Below are 12,137 nucleotides of genomic sequence, written 5' to 3'. Positions count from 1 at the left end.
AAAAAAAAACTTGTCATGCCATGACAAGACATGGAGAAAACTTAAATACATACTACTAAGTGAAAGAAGCCAATCTGAAAAGGCTACGTACTGTATGATTCAAACTGTAAGACATTCTGGAAAAGGCAAAACTATGAAGACGGGAAAGAGATTAGTGGTTGCCAAGGGTTGGGAGAGGAAGGGAATAGGCAGTGTACAGATTTTTAGGGCAGTGAAACTACTCTGTATAATATAATAATGATGGATACATGTCATACATTTGTCCAAACCCATGGACTATACAACACCAAGAGGAAACCTAATGTAAGCCACTGACTCTGGATAATAATGTGTCATTGTAGGCTTATCTATTGCAACAAACGTACCACACTGGTGTGGGGTATTGATAGTGGGATAGGGGGTGAATGAGAACTCTATACTTTTTCTTCAATTTTGCTGTGAACCTGAAACTACTCTAAAAAAGTTTATATCATTTATCTATTTTTAAAAAATTTATAAATAGGCAATTCACAAAAGAAGAAACTTAGATTAGATGGACAGTAAAGACATAAAAGCATACTTAACTTTATAAACTAAAATGAAATACTGTATTATTTCACTCAGAGAAGCGAACACTAACAACTGACAACATTCAAGTGTTAGTGATAAATTTGGAGCAGGGGGTTTTCATACATTGTGGGTTGGAATATCAAATGGTAGAAAAACTTGGGAGAGCAATTTGACAGAACTCTGAAATGAATTATGTGTATGTTTAAAAAAAAAAGCAACCCTACTTTTTTACTTCTAGGTGAACACTCAAGAAATTCTTGCAAACACGTACAAAAACTGTATAAGAAAATACCGACACAGCAATGGCAGTAACATATATTGTTTTGGGATACATATATACACATAGATATGAATACATGAATGCGTGTTTGTGTATTTTTTAAAGCACTAGAAGAATACACACTAAACTTAAGACAGTAGTTGCTTTTTGAAGGGAAATTAGGAAAATGTGACTCAAGAACTTTACCTATATTATTTTGATTTTAAAAAAGAGTTTAGCAAAACAGTATCAGCTATTAATTCCATTAAACAGAAAAATCATTATAATTTCAGAGTCATTAGATCAAAACAGTAATGTCAATCTATCTGTATCTCCCCCTAATCTACAGCACAGTAGAGTTGTGTACTAGTGATAAAGACAATAGTTTACATTTTCTCTGATGGTTGAATACTTCCTGTCATATGATATAACTGGGTCAGCCAAAAGTAATCCACATCTCATTTCATAAAAGCATAAATAGAATTACTACAAGAGTGTTCATGTTGTAGACTGGTTAAGGAAGACAACACTCAGAGTCATTTCCTTAGGAGCAGTGTCAGGCCTTCAATGAAGGAAGTGACATAATCTGCCTGAATCACTAAAATCAAATAGTGACTTATGTGAAGCAAACACTGCAAAAGCTACATCCCTCTGAAAATAATACCCATTTCCTTCCCTGTTCCCTTCTCCTTCCCATAAGTCATCAGAATAGAATATTACATAATAATAAATACCTGATACGCTTCTAGTAAGGAAAGAATCTCTACTAGATTCCTCCTGTTCCACCTTAATCCAACATTGATCATAAAGTAATATAAAAAACTTTAAAGAATAATGTAAAAATTTCACATCACATACATAGATAGCTCACTCACCCCAATCCCTACTCCTTGAGATATGCTAAATGTCAGTCATCATACATGTATCACATAACTTAATACTTTGATGAAGAATTTATCTAATACTTACTAAAAGTCTTACAGATGTCAGAAACAGCTTTGAAGACTCTATCAGAAAAATTCACTTTCACTTTCACATACTTCATGTTGGGAAGTTGCAGGCGGAGCAGTTTGTGCTGGGGGGTGAACTGAAGCTTAGCATCTGCCTGAATGCCATACTTATCCAAGGTCCAATGTGTCTTAAGAAGCCAAGTTCTCTTCTTTTCCCACCAGAGAGCATGGTCAGACCAATCTTTTTTTACATCTGTAAAAAAACAAAACAAAACACTTAAAAATCATCAAGATTACTTTGAGAAGCAGAAAGCTAAATAATTGGGTATTTAATACAAACAATTAAATTAAAGTGCTTGTTATGTGATATGTACAAAAGAAATACTGAACAGCTGAGAAAACACACTCTCTGCCCTGGAAAGCCAGTATACACAAGGTAGCTGAGGCAGAATTCACATGGCAACTAAAAATGCCTGTTAGGTAGAACATGGGACGCATGGATGATGGAGTGAATGTTCTCCGTAGTCATTCCCAGAACAAAGAGAACCTGGAGGCTGGAATCAGAAGGATAACTAATGAAGTGGAGCTGGTGGATTCTGAGCCCAGCCTTGAGGAATGGACAATATTCCGATGATAAAGTAGGTGAGAAGGATCAGGTTTGTGAGGCTGCAGAAGTGTATTGAGGTGAGTAAGGCTGGTGAAAAGAAATATAGGGAACAGGAGTAAGCAAAAACCAATATTCCAGGTGAAGAAGAGGAGCACGGAAAAAACAAATCCCAGAGTAAGTAATATTCTATAACCAAAGAGAGGGGAAAAAAACAACAACAACAACAACAAAAAACCTACATCCCAACCTATATACTGTCCCAAATATGAGGTGTAATAAAAAAATACAGTGAATGCTGCTGCCATGTGCCATCCAACAGAAAAGCAGGGATCTTCAATACAGAAGCAGCGCTTCGAACCTTAGTAACAGTGTGTGACAAGTTGCAACTTGTTCAGTGCTGTCGGTCGGGTATGAGCTACGGTTGAGAGAAGGTGTGTTTTAGTGTGCTGTATGTAAATCATGGATCATGAACAATGCATTAATATGAAATGGGCAAACAGTTTCATCCTCCTTCATGACAACGCTCCATGTTACACATCGCTTCTGGTACGGCAATTTCTGTCAAATAAAAACAATACGGTGTGTCCTCATCCACCTTATTCACCGGATCTGGCACCATGAGACTTCTGGCTCTTCCCCAAAGTCTAAATGACCATGAAAGGTAAACGGTTGGAATCGAATCAGAACATCGAGGCAGCTATGGCAGTGCAACTAAAGACTCTCACAAAAGAAGACTTCTAGAACTGCCTCAGAAAGTGGCAATAATGATGGGATAAGTGTGTTCAAAGTGAGGGGGAGTATTTTGAGAGGGATTAACAGCAATGTGTCTTGTACTGTAATATATTTTTTTAATTTAAACATTCACTGTATTTTTTTATGACACCTCATCTATTCCAAGAAAAGTAATTTATAAAGTCACATTGTCTAACCTTTTCCCTCAATATATTTTGGTACAAGTGTAACAGAAAATGTTAATATATTAATATCTGTTAAACTACTTAACAGCCTTATGCAATTAAATTAAATGAAACCAAATAAAGAATGTAATTTACACAAGATTTGGCTACGGCTGGGTAAGGAAGATCTTAACAATCAACTAGCAAAATACACACAAAATCCAACTTCAGCTAGTTTTTAAAGTAGCACTAAAAGTGAAAACGTTTTGGATATGTTAAACTAAAAACCAAAAATGGGGGAAATGATGTTTCAAAAAAAACAATAACCATAAAAGTCTTCCAGGGGAAGAAACAAAACCTGGAAAATAACGTTCTCGCAAATAAAAACAAAAACTATTATGGTTCTGCTACAAAGATCATTTTAATATAGCTTTAGTAAGAGTTGGTCAACTTTAAAAATATAAGTTTAAAAGTACATACTAACCTGGAAAAATTTTAAACACAAGCTGTCTACCTGAAAGCCTCTGGAAGTAAAAATAAAATTTCCACATTATGTGTCTACAAACACCTTCTATGGTGAAATTTACATGATATAACTGAACTTCTTATTATGGAAGAAATGCATCCCTGGAAAAAAGACTTTCAATTCCTCAGACATTAAAAAAATATTTTAATCAGTAAGTACTTTGAGAATTGTAGTTACTTGTGACTATATTGCCATTTAAAAATTTTAATATTTGTTTTGGGAAAGCCCAATTATGTTATTTGAAGTTTGGCTGCAGAAATACATACTATAACTGCTATCTTACAACAACTCACCTAATTGTGACACAATGTATACCACCTGCATCTTCAATTATTTTCCAGCACATAATCTGTCAACTTTCTGCTCTAGCTCACAGAAGACAACCAAGACTGGGACCTTTTCATATATTAGGTACATGGCCACACATGTTACAGATAGTTTACTTTTCTCTTCAAGAATAGAGAGCCCAGAGCAGGAAAAGATAACTTTTGCAAAGAATGACAGTACCCAAGAAGAGTAAGGCTGAGCTGAATTAACAGTAGGTAGGTACATACTACTTTCTTCCCTACACCTCAGTCCAGTCTCTTCTGTGGTGCTCTTGTGCCAATGTCAATCATTAAGGAAGCTACTTCATATGATCTCCCAGTGCGGGGAGACAGGGCAAAAGGCTGTCACTTGTACCCTGCTGCTAGTCGTCGTCACCACCACCACCACCTCCTCCATCGCCACCACCACCACCACCACCACCAAATTATATCATTTGGACTCCCCCAAAAGGCAAACCTGAGATAAGAATTCTGGTGCAAGTAGCTTATTTGGAGAAAGGGAGAACCCAGGAAGCACACTCGAGGGGATTAAGAAAAGTGAGTCGTAGGAAGAAAAGTCTATAAAGGGCTCATTAACTGCTGTGGATAACGAGTTCAGCCCTGCTAAAGTCCCTTTCAGGAATCCCGTAGAAAATGCCTCAGACTGTTGAGCTAAAGAAAGGGAAAGCCAGGGCACCTATCCATCTCCTTGGTTGAGGGTTGCTCCCAGGGCTATTAAATTCCCAGCACTTCCTGGCTGCCATGCATGGGGCTGACCACCCACACTGGGGCAGAGCAAACTCAGGGATCTAGTGCTTAAGGAAACAAGATGTCAGGCTCTGTCCACCACAGCAGCCAGTGAACTGTGGGGGACATATGGGGCCTCAACAGCATCTGCTACAAGCTTGAAAGAAATGCTTGCTCAAACAAACAAAAATGTGCTATTTTACAATGGTATCAGGATAGACAGCAATATTGTAAAGACAAAAAAATGACAGTCTCAAATGTGACAGTAAAGTGCTAAAACACAGCAGGCAGACACCAGCCAACATGATGAGTAACTCTTTGGAATAAGTTACAAGTGACCTTGATAAAGATGCAATTTGTCACCAACCCCAAAAGTTTAAAGACAGTTTCTACAATGTGGAGTGTGAAAAGGACTTTTGGTCAAGAATCTGACTTCTCAAGTCAAAGCTACACAAGGATGCCATTACTGTGAACGGCAAAATTCTGCCTTTGGCTTTTGTATGGCCCACTAGCTAAGAATAGTTTTTATACTTTTAAATGGTTTGAGGGTAAACTGGGTTCCCAGATCCATTTCCACCATGGGGAGCAGGGGGGTGTTTCCCCACACCAACAAACAATTCTCAGACACCAGTAGGGTGTCTGGGAATTCAACTCAATTCTGACACAACCTACCCGACCTACCCAGAGACAGCATCAGATGCCTTAGGTTAAGGGTTCAGTCCTACAAGACTGCCACTTCCCATCCCCGGCCACCTACACTTCAGATGCCTGATGCAGGCCCAAGTTACCTGTGCTTCTGGCCGACTGGCTACAGATTGGAGGTTCCAGTGACTTCCTCCGACTCAGAATGCCAACTGCATGCCCAGGTTGTCACCTGTACTTCTGACCAGCCGGCTATATAAACCAGGGGCTCACGTTTCCATCCTTGGATTTGATTAATGTGCTAGAATGGCTCACAGACTCAGAGAAACACATTACTTACTAGGTCACTGACTTACTGTAACAGGTATAACCGAGGAACAGCCAGATGGAAGAGATGCACAGGGCAAGGTGTGGTGTGTGGGAAAGGGCTGAGAGCATCCATGCCCCCTCCAGGCAAGCCACTCTCCCCACATCTCCATGTATTCACCCAGAAGCTTTCTGAACCCCATCCTTTTGGAGTTTTATGGAGGCTTTATTACATAGTCATGAATGGTTAAGTCATTGGCCACTGGTGATTGATTCAACCTCCAGTTCCTCTCCCCTCCTGGAGGTCAGGGCACAGGATCGAAAGTTCGATATAACCCTTCACTTCTTAAGTTATATAAATAAATGTCTAATGACTATGATGTACACCTGAAACTAATATGATACTGTACATCAAGTATAATTGAAAAAATAAAAAAAATAAAATTCTAACCACCTTGTTGGTTCCCCTGGCAATCAGCCCCCATCCTTAGATGCTTTCTGAAAGTCACCTCATGAACACAACGAAAGACACCCCCAACACTTAGGATATTCAAGAGTTCCAGGAGTTGTGAGCCAGCAATTATGGAAGACCAAATGTATATGAGATACATATTTTGGTCATCTGAATGATCAAATATATATCTTATAAATCACAACATTGCACAGATTTAAAAAAAAACACACAAAAGAATATTATTTATACAGTTTTATATAAAATTCAAATTTCAGTGTCCATAAATAGTTTTATGGAAAATGGATACGCTCATCTGCTCACACAGTGTCTATGGCTGTTTTTGCACTACAACAGCAGAGACAAGTAGTTGTGACAGAGACCTCGTGGCCCCACAAAGTCCCAAATATTTACTATCTAGGCTTTTACAGAACAACTGTGGGTCCCAGAAGCAATAAAATCTCAACTTTTCATCAATTAGGCTTTAAACTCTGACCTCAGAAACAGGTACCTCCCCTGATGCCCACCTTCCCTTTTGAAGTCTGGCCCTCCCCCGATCTATTCCATCTTGGGTGTTTCACACCAAAGGAGCAGCCCATCTTCACTGAGCAATAATAAATAGACAAGAGCATGCAATCCAAAGATGTACTAGACACCCTATGAGGAATACACAACCACAAAAGGAAAAGAAAACCTTACTGACTGGCAACACTGGTAAGACCAATCTTTTTACCCACAGAAAATAGTGGATTAAGCAACAATATAAGAAAGAAAAATTACACAAAATAAAAGCAGGATGCCAGAAAAGATCAGAAGTGTTAATTAACAGTACACAGGTCAAGAGACTGGGAAATGAAAGCATTCTAACAGCAAAAGAAGTAGACAGTGATGGAAGATGGACTACTCAGACTGACGTGTTCAAATTAGAATTTTGGGTAGCATTCTTGAAGACTCAAAACTCCAGCAACCTAAACAGCATTAATTGTAGGGTAATCACTACTACAGAATAAGAACAGTGTCTATAAAACATTCATTAATTCAACAAGTATCTACTGAACAGGTACTATGTGCACGGCACTGTTTTAGTGCCAGAGACAGTGATGAGAAGAACAAAGTTCCAGCATCTTTAAAGAAGGCCAACAGGACCAGGGTGGAGCAAGTGAAGAAAGTAAGAAATGGCATCAGAGAGCAAGGCAGGAGCCCTGTAGCTCAAAGCTGTTTAGATTTTATGAGTGTGCGAGAAGCCACTAGAGCAGTGGTTTTTGGCCTTTTTCACATTATAACTATCTGAGCGACTCTCCAAATATACTGATGCCTGGATCCAGTCCAAGCTACTTCGGGTGTGGTCTGTCAGCTGGTTTTAAGCGGGGAAACGATTTATGTTTCAAAATCATCACTGATAATTTTGAAGAACTGCAGGGGCAAGAGTGTACATGAGTGAAAATGAGAGACTATGTAACAAGTTAAGGGGGGAGTGGACATGAAAGTGAACTACAATGGCTGGGCAGAGAGGAAACAGAAGTAAGGAATATAGACAACTTTTCTATTTTGTTACGGTGGGGAGAATAAAGGTGGTAGATGGACAGAAAGATGATGGCAAGTCCAAGGAGTATTTTTAATTTCTGTTTTAAGAAGGGGAAGCTATTGTGGTATTATTTAAACAGTGATTGCAAAGGTTCTGTTAAGCTTAAAACATACTATTTACAATTATCATGCTTTAATTTGACTGTCCCTCAGCAGAGACTCACTGTGTCATAGTGTCACTTCAAAGCTTTTTAGAGACATGACTGAGCTCTCTTAAATATGCAAGACAATGTTTTTCCATTTTCTAGAAAATCTTTGGTGCTGGCTTTGTATACTATGTACCTTATTTTGACACTAATACTTATCTCCACATCAAGTCTCACAAATGACTCCACTCAGGATATCACAAAAAATGTATTTATTCTACTCAGAAGCAGCAAAAACAAGTTTTACATACTGGTCAAAATCTTGAGAAAAATGATGGTATACCAACTGAGAACCATTCAAAAATAATGAACTGGGGGGATGGCCGAGTAGCTCAGTTGGTTAAAAGCTCGCTCAAGAATGTGAGCTCTGAGCAACAGGGTCGCCGGTTCGATTCCTGGTCCGAGCTGAAAAAACTGAATTGCACCAAATTGTGTATGTAAAGCAGTACATCTCAACGCAGTAGCTCTTGAAAGTACTTAAGTTATCTAGTGTGTTATGGCACAGCCTCTCCAGTGGCAAGTGGAACCATAACACACTATGCAACTGTAACCTGTATAAACACTATGTGCATAATAGAATAATAGATTTCAGATAGCAACACACACATTTACCTATTGCTCTAAAGACTGACTAGAAGCATAAAAACATGTTGACTTTTAAAGGAAAATGGACATCTATAAATAATTATTAATAAATAATGGCAAGCAAATGTTACTGATTAGTAAAATAATGGCTTCATTTTCTTGAGTGGTATTAGGATTTATAAAAGAATAGTTACCGGCATTCCCTGCAGTTGCATAATCTAAAGGTTTGAAATAACTTTCCATACTTGTAACTCTCCTCCACATCGCAGTCCGGCCCCCCGACCATGTTCAAAATGAACAAACATTTCTGCCTTTTTGGAATGGCAGCCTTGGTTTCAAATGTAACATAAGACAACTGAATGCAACACACACACACACACACACACACACACACACACACACACACACGAATAATCAGCCAGGCACTTGCCATGGTAGGAGTCACCAAAGTAACTTGTTTTAATCAGCATTATGAAACCATTCAAAGTAGATCATGCTCAACAATATATTCTAATAGTCAATTTTTCTAATACCATGATTTTCAGCTAAGCTCCAGGTTATCATGTAACCTTTTATTTGGTATATTATGATTTAAAATTTTTGTTTCTAGATTTTCAGAAGCAACCTACCATAAATACAAACTTTTTCAGAAAGAAAAACTAAGGGGGCAAAATGTACTTTATAAAATCATTGTTTACTTTCCTTCTTTGGGGGAAAAATAGATTTATTTATTTTTTTATACATGTAGCCTGTTTAGTAAGTTTTTAGAAGTCAAGAATTACTTGGATTTTTTAATATACCTAACAAAGGTCTTCTAGAATAGCTTTTGGTAAATTATGTTAATTTTTCAAAACATTTTGCCAGGATTCTAAAAAGAATTATTCCTGTGTTCCTCCCTTATTTAATAGAGCCAATCATACTGTGCTGTGTTGCACATAAAAATAACAGTATCTGAAAGGCACTCAAATTCATATAATAAAAATTGCAAATTACTAAAACATTAACTAAATCAATAAAAATCTCCCTCAACTGTTAATAGAATCCTCCTCAAATTCAAGAATTGGTTGTATATTTATTCTACAAAGATATCATGTGTTCTAAGGAACAGAAGGCTTAGGATTTCATCATTGGGGGCAAGAAAAACAAATATTTCAAAAAACTTTCGGCTATAGAGAAAATATTTTTTATGCAATGACAGTTAGTTTAAACTCTAGAAAATATGAGCACAAAGGAGATACACTATTGATAACACCCTATTTAATCTTTTCCTAATAACAGGGCCACCAATTCCTATGACCATTTTGATATGGGCTTCTAAAATGCAATTCTTTACTTTCATTCAAACAAAAAGCTTTTGTTTAAAAAGTCAAGAAAATGCTGAACAGAAAATTAACCAAATAGTACCCACATTTTAAAAATAAGTAACTTATTAGTAATGGTTTGGAATGAGCAGAAAACAAGATGTTACTTTTAAGTGGCTTAGATTTCTAGTTGCATATTTAAGAAAGAATATTAATTCAAGAAGGAAATGCAAAATTTCTTTAGCATTCTTGTAACTTCCACAAACCATAAGTTTATATTACTTTAGATAATCTTTGGTGAGGCAACATTTCATTTTAAATGATAAGTACAGAGAAGCTTTCTGGGCACATGCCTTATTTTTGGCAAATAGTTTTTTTTTTTTTTAAGATTTTTATTGGGGAATTGGGGGGATGGGAAAAGTGCTGGGGAATTGGGGGACGGGGAACAGACAAGTTGCTGTCGTTTTGTTCTTCAGTCTAGTTGTGGAGGACGTTGCTTCACTGGCTCAAGTTGGCACCATCATTGCGCTCTTCCCGGGCGAGGCAGATCAGTTGCCGGCTTCTGGATGGCCGCTCACGCTGACTGCTGGCTACATATGGTAGCCCATGGCAACCCACTGCAGCAGGGGCTGCAGCCTACGCCGTCACCGGCGACTCACAGCAGCCCAGCTCCAGGTTGAGCTGTTGTTCAGCATCTTAGCTGTGGAGGGCAGTGTCACTGACCCTCATATGTGGGATCCGAACCGGGGCCCTCTGGCATCCCAAGTCAGCTCTTACCATCGCGCCACTCGGCTGGCTCGCAAATAGATATTTTTGAATTTTGCTAGCATTGTTGACTTTCTGTTTCCTTTTGTTTTATGATCCTCTTGCGCCCCAAATTAGATAGTATAACTATTACCATATTCAAGAGTTTACTGTCTTTACTGATGGTAAAAAACACCTCAATCCTAGTGCGCTAGTAACAAAACGACTGTGTGGCTGGTCTGACACTGCAGCAAACAAGTCACGCACACTCCCCAGACCAGATACCTAGGCCAGGGTCCTGCTGACCTCCAAAACGAGACTTCCAAGCTCCTCCTCCCGTTTACCTAAGCCACCTGGTCACTCATCTACCAAACTTAGAGGATTCTTCCTCCTTCATGTCCCAATTAGGCGGGCAGAAACAATTACTATAAACTTAAGGTCAACAGGGTCCAAGATACCACAGGGCAATCCACTATGTTCTTTCTGTCCACCGCTGTATGTCAAACTTTTCAACCTCCTCCAACTCCTGAGAATCCTCCTTCTCAGTAGACAACCATGGATTCTATTGGGTTGTCGGAAAAGTCATGACGCATTTTTGCAACAAAAAACAGAAAAAAATATGTCATGACTTTTTTGACAACCCAATACTTCAGAAAATATAGTAGCCATCAGATTGGAACTATCTGACCCACATGCCAACCAAATCTACAAACCTCCATTTTTTCCCCTATGGGTCTCCTGCCTTTGTGTTACGATGCAAAAAGCATCTCTCTTCCTATTTATCTGAAACCCATCCCACTACCTGTGCTCTGCTGCCCTTCCCGCCTTCTAGGAACCCCTAGATATCTCAAACCATTCCCATGGCTTTCAATAGCATCTGTATACTTTACCTTCCCAATTTTTATCTCCAGCCCAACCTTCTGCTTAGCTTATACATCCTACTGTCTAATCCACATCTCCCCCTGGATGTCTCAAAAGTGTCTCAAACTTAGTATGGTCAAGCTTAACCCAATTTTCTCCTATCCCTACTGTTACAAAATAGCACTAATGCTCAAGCCAGAATCTATAAGTAATGGAGTCTTCTCTTTCCTGTATTCCCCACATTTATCAGCAAGCCCTTCAGTTCCACTTCCAAAAATCTCCATTTCAATCTCCACTGGCACCACCCTATTTCATCTCTACTAACATCATCATCTACTAACTTCAACAGCAGCCTCCTAACTGGTCTTCTTGATTCCATTCAGTACTTTCCACACAACAGCCAATGTGATCTATTCAGCACATGCATGTCATTCCCCTGCTGAATATCCTTTAACAGCTTCCAACTGCACTTAGAATAAAATACAAATGCCTTCTCATTGTCTACAAAGCCTCACACAACATGGCTCATCCACTCCTCCGAATTTAGCCCGTGCTACTTTCTCTGCTTCTTTTTCTAAGAACTATCTAATAAGTACGCTCTTTCCTGCCCCAGTGGCTTTGAACATGCTAGTCTATTCTTTGAATGTCTAATTCCCTCTCATCTTTCAAATTTTAGTT

At 38.6% G+C, this 12,137-nt stretch overlaps 1 protein-coding gene across 1 annotated transcript in view; it reads right to left on the bottom strand.

The window, feature by feature from the left end:
* Nucleotides 1-12,137, bottom strand: part of FERMT2 (FERM domain containing kindlin 2) — a 77,038-nt gene that overhangs the window by 48,522 nt on the left and 16,379 nt on the right. The window contains exon 3 of the mRNA XM_019646124.1: nt 1,778-2,011. Within this exon, the coding sequence (XP_019501669.1) occupies nt 1,778-2,011 (234 nt within the window). The remainder of the gene's footprint in view (nt 1-1,777; nt 2,012-12,137) is intronic.

The sequence above is a fragment of the Hipposideros armiger genome, unplaced genomic scaffold, assembly GCF_001890085.2.
Source record: "Hipposideros armiger isolate ML-2016 unplaced genomic scaffold, ASM189008v1 scaffold_5, whole genome shotgun sequence".
Lineage (NCBI taxonomy): Eukaryota > Metazoa > Chordata > Mammalia > Chiroptera > Hipposideridae > Hipposideros > Hipposideros armiger.
This window is presented reverse-complemented; position numbering and strand designations above follow the sequence as displayed.